General features: G+C 48.8%; 1 protein-coding gene across 2 annotated transcripts in view; it reads left to right on the top strand.

Annotated features, from left to right (window-relative positions):
- Window positions 1-15,096, top strand: part of PRKCA (protein kinase C alpha) — a 1,912,272-nt gene that overhangs the window by 962,333 nt on the left and 934,843 nt on the right. For both annotated transcript variants that reach the window (XM_069655048.1, XM_069655049.1), the window contains exon 4: window positions 8,318-8,429. In XM_069655048.1, coding sequence (XP_069511149.1) covers window positions 8,318-8,429 — 112 coding nt within the window. The remainder of the gene's footprint in view (window positions 1-8,317; window positions 8,430-15,096) is intronic.

Raw genomic sequence — 15,096 nt, 5'->3', positions numbered from 1 at the left:
GTCCTCCCCTGTCCCCGCCGAAAAAGGGTTGCCATGACATGCAAATGAATTCCAACACCTTTGGGTGGCCTTCGGCCTTGCCCCCTATCGAGAGCCGCCCCTCAGGTGGCCTTACATTATTTTGTGGTTTAGATGAGCTGACAAAAATAAACCATATGCACTCATTTCTCTGTTGAAATGCGGGTCTTCTCTGCGATTTAGGGATGACGCAGAGGTCCCATCATTTTTTGACCTGCTCTCAAGTCTTGGGGGCAGAGAGTTCCAGGATACAAGACCGAGAGCAAATAGTGGCTCGTTTATTCATTATTTTCATCATACTTTTTTGGTTTGGGTATGTTTGACCGAAAAAAAATTAGTTGCGGGAAATCGATCGAAATAAAGCAGGCCGCATTTTACATCAGATCATATGATGTAAGGCATAAGCTTTGCGGAATTAAAGTTTTCTTCCACAACCCCCATCCCCCACTTACCTGTTAGCTTGCGGCCTGGACCACTTCAGCCCTGCAGTGTCAAATCCGTCCCTCCAACGCGGGTCAAATTGGACGCTGCAGGGTCCCTTTTTCATTTTTTTTTGGTCCCCTGACTCCAATATTGAGGAAGCGGGGGACACCCCTTCAACCCCCCCAGGGCTAATACATACTGATCATAGCGAGCAGGTGACACGCCGGCGACCCCCGCTCCACATGTTCAGTATGTATTAGCCCAATTGTTCCTTTTTATTTGATTGAACGGTACTGACCAAATTCGGTCAAATGTATCATTTGATCAACAAAAAAAATAAATCTATTCTAATACCACTTTTTGGGGGGAGGCTAATCCGGCCCATCAATCAACTCACTCAAATTCTCAAAGGGATATCACTCAGCGTTAGACTATTGAATGGGAGCCATTTTACTTCATGTTGCGACTTGGGCGGGTTCTCATGTGTGTCCATAGAATAAATGCTGCGCCATAAAAAAAAAAAGAATAACTGCCCGTTTGTGAATCCCCCCAAAGCCGTACAAGTCAAACAATATTTGGTCGTTATTCAGCTTTAAAATCGCTATACGTTGACATGACTGCCGTGATTGCATTCCCGCCGCGCCTACGCCAGTCTTATAGGCTGAGTAGTGTGGGTTCCCCCCCAGCTCTTGACCCTGTTGTGCTGTGCCCTGACCCAGAAATGATGAAGCGTGCACAGCTCTGTTTGCGTGGAAAAATTAGTGGCCGTAGGCCTTTTTATTTACATACAATAATGGCACTGTACACTGGTTATGACAACTGTACAGTAGCTAAACACTTTTTGGGCCCTCGTGTCCAGGGGTTGGGATGCCCCCCTTCCTTTAGCCTCCCTTTCGTTGTCCTGTGGCATCCTTTCCTGGACACGTGCCGCCGCCTACGACTTTTTCTTCTACCGTGTACCGTGAAAAAGTACTCGGCGTTCCTGCTCCGGCTTCCTCTTTTCTTTTTTGCAGGGCGGGTTGGGTGGAAAAACGAATCCTTTACCGCCTTATCCAGGCCCTGGGAGCTTACCCGAGTGAGGTGAGCTCCTAACCTGGTTGTGCCTTGGTCCTGCTTCTCTGGGGTATTTGTACCCCTTCCACCTTTGTTGTGCTGATTACGGGCCGTTGGTGCTCCTTCCTGTCCTCCCCACCCCCCTTTGTTACTTCTCTCACCTTGCCTCTATCTTTTTGTGTGTCTCTTTGCGCGCCGCGGGTGGGGGCGCCGCCTGGCTGCCCCTCCCTTTTTCTTTCCTGCTTGTTGTGTTCCCCCACCCTGCGCCTAACCCCCCAGGCCCTCCATCGTGCCGCACTTCGTGCAGCACGGGGCCTGGGGCATAGGCTGAGTAGTGTGGGTTCCCCCCCAGCTCTTGACCCTGTTGTGCTGTGCCCTGACCCAGAAATGATGAAGCGTGCACAGCTCTGTTTGCGTGGAAAAATTAGTGGCCGTAGGCCTTTTTATTTACATACAATAATGGCACTGTACACTGGTTATGACAACTGTACAGTAGCTAAACACTTTTTGGGCCCTCGTGTCCAGGGGTTGGGATGCCCCCCTTCCTTTAGCCTCCCTTTCGTTGTCCTGTGGCATCCTTTCCTGGACACGTGCCGCCACGCCTGAGGGGTTGCTTGTCTAAACCGCTCAGGTCCCCCCAAAACAGTGACCCTGCTGCCCTACCTATTTGCAACCCTGTGCCGCTAGCGCTGAAAAAATGTTGTCCGCAAATCTGCCCCAGCCTTGATCTGCCCAACCCTTTGTTGGATAAGTGCACCCTGTCCTGATGGAACCACTCGGGGTCATTTTGAGGCAGCCCATGTTTTATGAAGTGTAACCCCGTGCTCCTACAATATTTCCCTACAGCTTTGTTTAGCTTTTTCCGTGCCGTCTCACTGGCCTGCCGTCAGCGTGCCCCATACCAAATTCTGCGGATAATTATTTCGGACATGAAAATTTCGGTATTCCACCGACATTGGGCTATTGCCCTTAATGACTCGCATATGCTGCGCGTCAGCCCGCCCCTATTGGTCTACTAACCTTGCTTTTTGCCTGGCCCTCCCCATCTATCGTGTTGCGGGCCATTAGTTCCCCTGCCCTGAAAAACCCCATGGTATGACTCGGCCCAGCTTTTCTTTCTCCCTTTGGCCAATGCCTCTTCCCAACATTCACCCCTTTTTGCCGAAATTACGCCCACATCCTGCGCTCCTGTTTCCATCACTGCATTTATTACCTGCTTCTCGTACTGCTTACCTGTTTTGTACATTAGGGCGTTCCTTGCTCGCTTGTTTATGACCCGTCCTGTATCCTCTTTCCCTTTTGAGTTAACCTTTGTAGTCAACCATACTTTCCTTTCCAGGTTTTTCATGAACTTTTCTTTTTCCTTTTGGCCAATGCCTCTTCCAAACCTTCACACACTTTCTCTGCCGCACTTAGTTTTTTTTTTTTTTTTTTTTTTTTTTTTTACATTGCACTCCCCTGCGTTCTTGCTTTTCTTTTTAGCGTTAACCTTGTAGTTAACCGTTCTTATCATTCCAGAGCTTTTCGTGGACATTTCCACTTTTCCTTTTCCCTTTGGCCAATGCCCTTACCAAGCATTCACACCTTTTCTCAGCCGAAAAGAATTATTTTTTTTTTTTTTTTTGAGTTAACCTTATAGTCAACCGTTCTTCCCTTTTCAGAGTTTTTGATGGGACCCATGCCTTCTTTGGCGTGGGCGTTTTCTCCTTTCTGGTGCCCGGCCTTAGCTCCCTGTACCTCTCGCCACTGAAAATGCGCCAAGGTGACAGCTACAGTTTTAATACAACTGGGCATGATGCACCCCCTTTACTCGACCCGTGCACCACTGCCATGTTATCCGACTGCACTGCTATTTCTTCTTTATTCAGCACCTCTCCCGCTGCACATAATGCTACCCACCTGAGAAACAATTCCCGCCTGCATGTTATTCCTAGCTCGTGTAGCCTCCTGCCCTGCTTTTGGTCATTTCTCCGTGCATCACTCTCACCCTAGTGTTGCGCCGACGCCAAGTCCCCTAATGCTTCTTTAAAAAACCACTTTGCCTCGTTCTATGACCCTTCCCGCCGTATTCAGCTTTTCCGCTAATGCTTGCAGTTCTGTCACGGTGGCCTTGTGCCTCCCTTTTAGCAGACTGCCCCCTGCCGGACTGAACCTCCCCTCTGTCCATATGCCATGAGCTGGCACGCCCCATATGTAGACATATGCCCCTGAAATATTCCTCCTCCCCTTGCATACCTAGCCATTTCTGTGATTCCTTTTTCCTGATCAACTCTTCTTTTAATACGTTAAATATGTCAGGTTAAAAAAGTCCCATCCCATATCCGGAAAGCAATCCATTTCTCATCTAAACTCGTGCTCCTCTTCATTCCATGCATCCCCCCCGCATGCCTTGTATACTTTTAACGCCCTCTGCTGATATGCTACCAGTGCTATCCCGTCCTCTGGGAATTTCTGTAATATAATGGTGGGCATTTGTCTGGAAGGCAGTCATCCAGCTGTCGAAGCTCTTTACTACTGTTGCCCTCCTCAGTACACCTTCCTGCCACTGGTACTGCTGTTGCTCCTATGGGTCCTATTGGCTGTGGATTGGTACCTTGCGGTACCCCTCCTGAGTTTGGCACTATTGGTGCCCCCTGAAGTGTTGGGGCCGGAGTCCCTCTGGGTTCCGACCCTGCCTCCCCCTCCTTGTTTACGACACCTTTCCATTTGTCCCATGCCTTCCAATGGTCCCCTTCCTCATTATCGCTGCTCTCTGTTTCGGATGATGGAGCCCCTTGCCCACTAACTCTTTGTTCTCTACGGTGGATTTCAGATTATTTGGGGTGTTCTGAGACCCTTGTTCTTCTATTTGTAATCACTTCTGTCATCGTTTTGGCAGTATTGCTTTCTATAATATCCTCCCGCACTTTGCTCGCTGGTGTCCCATTTCTCCTTTACAACCTTAAATACGTACATGTTGAAGTTTTCCTCATTCCAACCTCAATCTGGGAAGCAAACCATTTCTTTCTTAAATTCGTGGTCCTATTCTTTCCATACTTCCCCCCCCTAAATGCTTTGTACCTTCAATACTCTCTGCTGGCATTTCACCAACGGTACCCCGTCCTCTTGGTATTTTTGCAGTATAATAGTGGACATTATTTGAAAAAAAAACCGCCATCCATTTAAAAAACTCTTTGGTACCTTAATAAGCCTTTCTCATCCTCCCTCTATTGATGCATTCTGTCCTCTCTTTTGGCATTCTAGCAGGGCAAGTCTGATGTTCTACCGACTGAGCTATCCGGGCCCTTCAAAGAAATATCTATAAACTCTTTTCTCCCTATTTTCTCCTTTACCTTCTCCCTAATGTGCCATGACTGTGCCTTCATGGACCGGCCTTGGGTGTCCTTACCAACCGTGGGCCTACCATACTGGGTCACCCTCCTTTCCTGCTGTGCCAGTGAGTGGCCCTGCTGGGACTATGACTGTCCCTTGTATTGGTACATGGGTGAACCCTGCGGGTGTCACTGGTAAACTGGGGTTCACCCCCTGGTGCTGGCTCCGACCTCGCTGTCCCGTTACTCCCTTTACCACCCCCTTGTGCCGTCGGGGATATGTTGCTCTGCCACCCTCTCTACTCCGAAAATTCTGCTCCCTTGATCTGTCATATGGAGTCTCGTATCTCCTGTTGTACCTATACTCGTTACCATAATCATTCTGAACATATTGTTTCCTATAATAGCTCTACCATGCTTTGTGCCTTTAAGGACCGACCCTGCGCATCCTTGCCTATCGTTGGTCTGCCATACTTAGTCATAACTGAGGTAGGCTCTGTTATTTCACTACGGGCGGCTCTGTCGTAGTTACTGCTGCCTTGGCAGGTGACCCCTGGGGACCCGTATTTTGTGGAAGCCCTTGTGGTATTGGATCCCCGCTGTCTGTTGGCCCTTGACCTCCTGCCCCCTGACCTACCCCTGCCTTATCCGCTTTCTGCTTTCCTTTGCTTATTACCCCTTTTGTTTTCCCCCATGCCTGCAGGTGATCCCTCTCTTCATCTTCACTACTATTTGTATCAGGTGCCACATTTTTGTACTCCTTCCTTCTCCCTTTGTTGGCTCTGGGCGACTTACCCTGAGCCGTGATACCTGCATTTAACACTTTCACCATTTTTGTTAATATTGTTATTCAATTTTACGATACCTTTCGTGGTTCCTTTCTTCCGTTTTATCTTCGGGGTCTTGTGGCTCCCTTGCGATCTCTCTTAACCTCTTTTGGCCTTGTGTTACTGCAGCTTCTTCGTCGTTGCCAGCGGATTCCTCAAGCAGCAGAGGCGACATTGCCCTAGCCCTTTCTTCCGACTGTACCACATTCATTACCCACTGCGCTCCATGTTCCTTCTCAGCCTTTTTGGCCCATGCACTGAATTCCTGTGCTCTTCTTGCTCTTTCTTCTTGTGGCTCCCTTGAAACCTCTTTTGCCCTTGTGGTACTGCAGCTTCTTCGTCGCTGCCAGCGGATTCCTCAAGCAGCAGAGGCGACATTGCCTTAGCCCTTTCTTCCGACTGTACTGCTCTTTTCCTCTGCCATTTTTCGTTTCCGCCTTTTGCTTTTCCTTCTAGTTTATTGCCTTTGGGTCTCTTCGATATATGTTGAGTTTGGCCCTGCCGGGATTCGAACCTGAGCTCAACCGGCTCTGCACAGGACTCTGTGCTCTGCTCCATGTGCTATCGGCACCAACCGAGAATGACTTGCCCCACGGGTCTCTCAGCTGTGCTACCGTGACTGCAAACGATACACCATGTAAAAAAGGAATGTACTGCAGCTTCTTCGTTGCTGCCAGCGGATTCCTCAAGCAGCAGAGGCGACATTGCCTTAGCCCTTTCTTCCGACTGTACTGCTCTTTTCCTCTGCCATTTTTCCGTTTCCGCCTCTTGCTTTTCCTTCTGGGTCTCTTCGATATATGTTGAGTTTGGCCCTGCCGGGATTCGAACCTGAGCTCAACCGGCTCTGCACAGGACTCTGTGCTCTGCTCAATGTGCTATCGGCACCAACCGAGAATGACTTGCCCCACGGGTCTCTCAACTGTGCTACCGATACGCCATGCAAAAAAGGATTTTTTTTTTTTTTTTTTTTTTTTTTTTTATGCCCCGGATGTTCCCGACGTGAGCCTTTAGCAGTTGAGCCACTGGTGGATGTTCCAGATGACTGCACTGTGGCTTTAAGGCCTTCTCTAGCCCCGCCTCCAATGCGCGACGTTCCGCGTGTGTCAATGCTTCCTGACGCTGGCCGGCTTCTTCCGCTTTGCTCACCGCCGCCGCACCCTGTGTTTCCCGATGTCGGCTTCCTTCACTCCGCAGCCTGGTTTCCCCCGATGTCTGTGCGGTCTTCTTTCTTCTCCCTGCAGCTCGCGCTTCCCGGGTCCTCCGCTGCTCACGCCGCTTCCCGCCAGCCGGCGTCCCGCTCTACTCCGCTGGGTCTGCTGACGCGATGTGGATGGTCTTCCTCCTTCCCCACGCAGCTCCGGTTTCCCGGGTCTTCAGCTGCTGTCGCCGCTTCTCGCCAGCCGGGGTCCCGCTCTTCTCCGCTGGGTCTGCCGCGATGTGGTAGGTCTTCCTCCTTCCCCACGCAGCTCCGGCTTCCCGGGTCTTCTGCTGCTGTCGCCGCTTCTCGCCAGCCGGGGTCCCGCTCTTCTCCGCTGGGTCCGCAGACGCGATGTGTCAGGTCTTCCTCCTTCCCATGCAGCTCCGGCTTCCCGGGTCCTCCGCTGCTGTTCCTCTGGATCCGCTGTCCCCACGAGATTGGGCTTCCTTCTTCTTTGTTCCTCGACTGTTCTTCCCGCCGTTTAAACCCGCAGAGGTGAAAACGACAGGGAAACCGACCTCGATCCGCTAAGCCCGCAGAGGCAAAACGAAACTGGAAACAAGAAAAACGAATCCTTTACCGCCTTATCCAGGCCCTGGGAGCTTACCCGAGTGAGGTGAGCTCCTAACCTGGTTGTGCCTTGGTCCTGCTTCTCTGGGGTATTTGTACCCCTTCCACCTTTGTTGTGCTGATTACGGGCCGTTGGTGCTCCTTCCTGTCCTCCCCACCCCCCTTTGTTACTTCTCTCACCTTGCCTCTATCTTTTTGTGTGTCTCTTTGCGCGCCGCGGGTGGGGGCGCCGCCTGGCTGCCCCTCCCTTTTTCTTTCCTGCTTGTTGTGTTCCCCCACCCTGCGCCTAACCCCCCAGGCCCTCCATCGTGCCGCACTTCGTGCAGCACGGGGCCTGGGGCATTTGGCATGTTCTATGTCGCGCACGGACGGACACGTGGCCAGTGTACCCAGCAACTTCATTAAATATTGTAGTTTTCTTCAGGACCGACCTGCCATGCAGCTATTTTTACAACATTTAACCAGTAAGAGCCAAGAGCTTTGGTACATTGTAAGGCTTCCCTGTGACTCTTTTTCAATAATGTCTTTAAAAAAAGCTTGATTCAACGTCTGATGGCATATCTACTGCAGCAGATGGAAGAACGCGTGTTTATCAGGCTCCACACCTTTTGTTAATGTGGAATTATTTTAGTTCAAAAGAACAACAAACAGCGAGTGCCAGCGATTCTCTGTAAAAGAACTGCACTTGTGGGGCTTAAAATTAAGAACCTGAATGTGTCTGTGTGTGTGTGTGTGTGTGCGTGTGCGTGTGTGGGGAGAGTCGTGTGCTTACCCTTGTGGAACGCCTATGTGTGCTGTGCAGAGAAGGATTGTCTAGAGCACTGTTTGACAGCAGCCTGTTTCCATCACTGTAACAACTCTTTGTCTGCTTCAGCATTTCCCTGGCTTCAATCTTGTGTTTCCGTTTGTCTTCCCAGGACCCCCGGAGCAAGCACAAGTTTAAAATCCACACATATGGGAGCCCGACGTTCTGCGACCACTGCGGGTCGCTGCTCTACGGCCTAATTCACCAGGGGATGAAATGTGAAAGTAAGTACATCAGCCAAGGTTCATTGTGCCCGCAGGCCAGCAGCTTCTCTCTAAAGACGATTGTCAAATGTGATGCCCACGTTTCACGCCCATGAAAATGCAAGCATCAAATAGACTGGGGGCCATCTGGCACCTACCTGGTGCCTGCGGGCTATTGCATTCTAGAAATAAATAAATAATAAACAATACATTAAATAAATAAAAAAGAGTCTGTCGGCTGAACGCAGACCTGGAAGTACTTTTGACTCCAGTGAACGGGTCTCATTCAGATAAATACATGCGACTTCACATCTGTAAAGCTACATGCATAAATCCATTTGGGAATCGCATACATGTGTCTCTTAATGATGTTTCTAATAGAGATTTTTTTTTTAAAGTAGGGTCAAACCATCCCATACTCTGACCTGAAACAGCAGCTCTAAGTCTGGTCCAAAAGCTTTGAAGGCTTTTGAGCCTCAGCTCCAAATGACTGGGCTCTTGTCATCTGGGTCGAACCTCTATAGTTTAGTTAGGCTTGAATCGTTTCTCGGAGGGGCGCCTGATCGATTGCGCGGCTCCACCATGAGAGCTAGGGTCCTGGATGCGTGCAAAAGCAGGCCATGGTCTAAGCAGGCTGCCTAGGAGCTCTGTTTCAGCAGGCGCAGAGAAGGGCATGAGCAAGGGTTCTGCTGGATCATAAACGCGGGCCGCAGCAATTCTTCTCCGCCAATGGAACACTGCATCTCGGCCGTACAGGTGGGTTACTATCACGCATGTCGGAAGGTGGAGTTATGGCGGGTTGTGCAATTCATTAGGCAACCTGTTCATAGCATGGCGGGGCGCGCATCCTACTCCTCCCAATCGCGGGCTGCAATGTAAGGTTTGGGCTATTGTGCCCCTAAGCACCCTGATCATGCAGAACAGGGACAGAAGAAGGCCCTCTAGGGCATCCCTCATGCACCACCTCCAGCTCACTCCTCACCCTGATGGGGGACATCCCGGCTCCGCACAGCATACCTCCCCACAGCCCTTGGGTTGGCCAAAGTCACTTTGTCTCACCAGCCTGTATCCAAACGTAGACCATGGCGTTCTTTGGGATGCCGACTTAAGCCTCCTTTCAAGATTTTCCCTCTCTGCCCAAGGATGACCGCTCCATAATGGTTGGTGTTGCAGTAGATTTCAAATTGGACTATGCCACTGGTATGTGTGCTCCCTCCCCCTTTACCAAGTCTAGGGCCTGCAAAAGATAGAAAACGGAGCCAGCTGTCTGGTGTTTGGTCTCAAGCAACAGCAGCTGGTCTCCCCCAGCAGGAAAGCTTCCATTGGCAGCCAGGGCCAACGTCAAAATGCGTTGCCTCATTTCCCATAGTCTAGTTTGCATGAGCTCCCACCTGCAAGACCAATATTTCAGTGCTGCCGACCAGAGCCCTTGCCTGTGCCACCCGCCCACGGAAGGAGTAGAAGGAACAGGCGTTTTTCTCTCTGTACAACCATTGGTTGTGGTTCTCTCGGCACCCTCCGACTCATGCTCAGTTTGCTGCTCAGTGAAAAGAAGTATGCAAGTGTGTTGCACGCCCGAGGCAGAAGAAAATGAGCATACACCTAGGCATTCGTGCCGATGGACTGGGGCAGAAACTACCTAGATAAGAAGTACCAGGGCGGCTTATTGAGACTACTGTGCAGAGAAGCACCCTTACATACGGCGCTCACGGGCACAAGCCCAGCTCTCGGCAAATGCTGCCCTGTCACTTCTTCACCGGGGTGGGGGGGGCAGAATACAACGGGCATCGTCACGGGGCAAGAACATGCGGCTACAGGGCCGTAAAGCCCCAGGCCATTGCCATTGCATAGAGGGATAGAGACCAGCACAATTCCCCGTCAGCCACTCGCTTCTCATTTCCTGAAATCCAAATGTTGCTGCTCAATGAACAACATAAGGTGGCAGCCTGGAAATGAAACTGCAATCAGGAGAAGCAGCTGCTGTGTTTATCATTGCTGCCATAACGGGTGTCGCTCTCTTTCCGGTCCTCCGTTCACATGGTTCCATGCTCACCGGCCCCATGAACCGAAGCCAGGCGCAGTCCTTAGCTGTGAGGACTGGAAGGATGCCTACTGCTTCCGATCCATCCGGATGTGGTCGGGATGCGGGATGCAGCGATGCTCCTGGGGACATGCATCCATGCACCACTGCTGCTTGGGTCCACCTCCCAGAAGATGATGGGCCCCGAATCACGGGACCCATGGTCTGCACACTGTGGGCTGCGCGCACAGAGGTCCGCGTCCTTTCACTCATCTGATTGGCTGAACAGGTGTATCCCCGGAGTCATACTGGAATTCACCCCCGTTAGTCCAGAGGCATTGGTGTCATGGGTAACACAGTACTGACTGACAGCTTTACAATAATTATCTTGTACCCGCCAGGGTGCCCTTTCTCGGCTAACCTGGCGTGCAGGCGAGGCAGGGGCACATCGCCACCGTTCTCTGCACCCGGCATCAAAGCATGGCTCGGATCAAAGCCGCGAGTCATGGCTTGTGCTGGCGTGGGGCGGCAGCAGACTGCACTCTCTGCACAGCAAACCCCCCCCCCCCCCTGTTTTACCAGGAATGAAACCACCAGAGCAAGGACCGTCAAAGGAAGCATTCTGTGCTTCCAATGTAACCATTAATGTAAATCTCACTGTAACCTACGCCCTGATACCCAAGGGGTTGGGTGTATAACAAATGCCATAAATAAATAAATAAATACATAAATACATAAATACATAAATAAAATCCAGGGGACTGCAGGCCGTGTCGCCAAGTCTCCCTCAGTGCTAAACGCATGCGTGAAGACGCTGCGTGTCTTAAGGTCATCGCAATACCGTTGGCAAAACGTCTGATGCAGTTTCTTGGCTTTCAATTAAATTATCAGTGGTTGCAAACCCTTAATACTCATATTAAAATTTATATTTAAGGCATTAAGATCTGCGCTTTGAAAAGGTAGTTAATTGGATATTAAAATGTTTAATGTGGGATGGCATATTATTGCCTGCACATAAAAACAATCACCAGCAAATAGGGCTCTAACAGTGCTACTGCAAATAGGATGGCAAGCAATGAGGACAATGCTATGGATACTTAATCTAGCGCACAGAAACGGCCAGACAGTGCTGTGAGCGCTAAGCAGAGCAATGGGGCTATTGTATGCATAAGATGTAGCATGTTGGCACACATGTGAGAACCTTAATATATATGGATGAGAGCGCGAGCATCGTGCATGCTTTTCATTGGACAGTTTCAGGACAGTGCAGGATTCGCAGAAAACTGTTTAGGGAGGTTCTGTTGACAAACCTTTATTCAGATAGAAGTCCACCAAGAGGCGTAAAGGATGACGCAAAACTGAAGTCTCTCACACCTGCCGGATCTTATATCCTCTCCCCTCCCAGTGGCTTTATCCCGGAGGCTCCTGACCCCTTTCCACCGGCCTCCTTCCTTCATAGGGAAAGCCTCTCGCTTAGGTACAAGGCCACTTGGCTCAGTTGCTCATATCACCACCTCCTCTGACAGGCTGATGATGGTCTCAGAGGTTTCCCCGCTATATTTGTACCACTCTGTTCTCCCTCAAATTGGATTCCTTTTCTTTCTCAATTCTCAGGCCCCCTTTCTGACACCCTGACTACTCCTACGCTGTCCTTCCTGACAGGTACTGTTCTTCCTCTTACCTCTTCAGCCTACCTTAGGTCAACCAGCCTCCTCGTGGCTTCTTGTACATTCTGGCTAGGGTGTTGCCCTCTTCACTCCCCTCAGGTTTTTTCTCTTGCGCGTTCCATATCATCCTCATTTGTTACCAACCCCTCCTTAAACATGACCACCTCCTCAGTTGGGAATACCTCTTTATTCTCTACCCTCCTGCACCTCCTAATCCCTCCTGTTATCACATTCCAGCACTGTCCCACCAGTTGCCGCAACCCTCTTCAAAAGCCAACAACGAGCAACTGGGGCTGGGTGCTTTTATAGTGTGTGCCCTTCTCCCGCTGGATGCAACATTTAATGAAGGCCTGCCCTTGTGACCTTTCTTTGGGTGAGGGCTATATGAGGAGTCAGAAATGAAAGAGAGACATAAAATTGTCATGTTTGGTTATAGACTTTCCTTCTACCCTGACTGTCACACTAAAACAAAATTATAAAGTGACAAGGAAAATGTCTATAACCTGGTATTTGCAAAGAAAGTGTTCTTAAATAAAAGTAGAAAGGCTCCAACGTAAATGTTCTCTGACATGGAAAAAATACCTTAATTCCAGAGGGTGATTCCCTTCCCCTAGATTCTTCCATGGTATTGCAAATGTCTGTGGGACTAACCACTTTTTATGCCTTCCTTGGCCCACAACAATCCTGTTTGAGGAACACAGTTCAATCTTGTAAGTTCTGCTGTAACCAACGTTACTTCTTTTAACATAATATCATTCTTTGTTTAACAAACACTGCTTCTGCTTGACACTCCCTGTAGGTTTGCAATGTGCCTGCTGTACTCTCCTGCCAGGGCTTCTCTTATCTTATAGTTCCTCTTTATTTTCAAGTAGAATATACCCTTCTTTCTGGCATGGTATAGCTACTTGACAAACAATCCTGCTATTTACTTTACTTTCCAAAATTTCACAATAGTCAACATCTTCTGCTCTTTTAATTCATAAACAATCTTCTTGTCATTTCACTTTCCATAACTTCATAAGGTTCTAATTCTCTTTGGCGCGGCAGGCAAAATGCCAGGGTGTCCACACTCTGCTTTTGCAGACTCACCGGTTCACTGTAGCATTGTAGGTCTTCCTTGCGCTTACGCGGCGCACCTTTGCCACTGCTTTCCCACTCTGGGCAGCTCTGACATCTCTCCATGCTCTCTCGCGGCTCCGCTCCTGCACACTGGCTTCTCTTTGACTTCTGGTAAGGATAACACTGTTTATTTTGGATGCCAGACACCCAGTTCTTGGCATCTTCACGGTAAGCCTCGCTTGCACCACGTTTCTTTCCTTCTTTCCTTCTGCCGAGCCCTTTCACTTCACAACACTGGCTCACGCCTCCTGCTTCTGCACACCGACTCATGCCTCCAGCCTCTGTCCAGCCTCTGTCCACCTTCTCTGGAGATGTCACGTCTTCTTCTAAGCTCCTTCTGCCTCTGCAATAGAGAGGAAATACCCTCTCTCACATGCTAAATTCTTTGGTCTTGTTACCATAAATCTCAACGGGTCTCAACCAAGCTGGCTAAGACAAACTTTACATGGCCTCCCCACCAGTGAGGGATACTGCAGTCCAATGTTTCCTGTAATGATTTTTCTCTAAGTGCAGAAGTGGTTGGCCTTTGTGCGTACATTATTTTCTATGTGCGCAACTGACTAACGAGGAAAGCCATTTTGTGAGCATGAATTTGGAGGGGAATTCCCTCCTCCTGAACCTCTGCAGCTCTTTACAAATCAGTGTAAAATGAATTTCTTAAGGCACTTTTCCCAAAGACATATGATAAATAAAAATGTATTTGTGATTATAAAGAGAACTTATCAACCAGTCAAAGACTTCAAGGTCTGCCACAGTACCTAGCAAAAGTAATCGTATGCATAGAAAAATATGTCTATGCATAACAAACATTGTATGCTCAATATAAACAATAGTGTTAGTTGTGGTTATTCATTTGTTAATTCATTTTGCTCAGAGATGATGCAGAATGTGTTTTACGCCACTGGGGAAAAATACTTGTATTGCAAAAAGCAAATATTGATAATTACAACTGATATGGCTGGCAGGAAATTCAGACATGTAAATTATTTACAAGATAAAACAATGGCAGCTTAAGTGATTGTGCCAGAAAACCTGCAAATAAGAGTTCATGTGCCACTTGAATTAAGCAATTCACAGACCAGGAGAACATGCCTCTCATAATGTGTGCCAGGATGATAATTGCATCAGAATAACTGCACCACAGAATATGACTGAGAATTCAGGTACCACTGCTTACAATTAACATTAAATTGTACTGTGAACAGAGCAGTGGACATGCTTATTCCAAGCGAAGCCCCACTGATAAGAAGCCTACACACTACCCCGCTGTCCCTAAATACAGACACATTTGGCCAACAAAAAAAAAATAGGGAGTACAAATAGGCCCAACAAAAAATGGGAAACCATGAACAAATCAGAACTTACCCATAAAGTTCCACTAATATGTTCAAATCAGTGACCTGCAGTATACCTTAGGGAGGAGCTTTAATATTATTACTGCCCTTCAAAAGCAAATTACTTTTTACTCCCTAAAAGATCAATTAATCCAAGTAGGGAGTAAAATCTAATCGGATGAATGCTTGTAATCCTTACATAAGAAGTACAATGACTGGGCGCATAATACAGCTTATAGTTGCTTTCCACGCCTTTCCTCGCCCCAGCCTGGGCAAAATTCAGTAAGACCCTCACTGATTCTTTTATGGAGTCCCTTTGAAGAAAATCAAATACATTTGCCTTTGAGTTAAAAGCAGCAATGCGAAGAGGTACAGCAGATGGAGGTCTTCTCCTGTAACTAGGGGGCCGTCTTCTGCAATGCATGGTTAACAGTTAAACAAGATGCATGAGGATGCAGGAGCCACTAAACTAAACACAGAAAACGTGATTATATTAAAAAGCCTGCAGCAGCTGAGCATAGAGAGAAACAAAAGGTGCAGTGATCCAG

This window comes from Ambystoma mexicanum, chromosome 3q, assembly GCF_040938575.1.
Source record: "Ambystoma mexicanum isolate Mex_15411 chromosome 3q, UKY_AmexF1_1, whole genome shotgun sequence".
Lineage (NCBI taxonomy): Eukaryota > Metazoa > Chordata > Amphibia > Caudata > Ambystomatidae > Ambystoma > Ambystoma mexicanum.
This window is presented reverse-complemented; position numbering and strand designations above follow the sequence as displayed.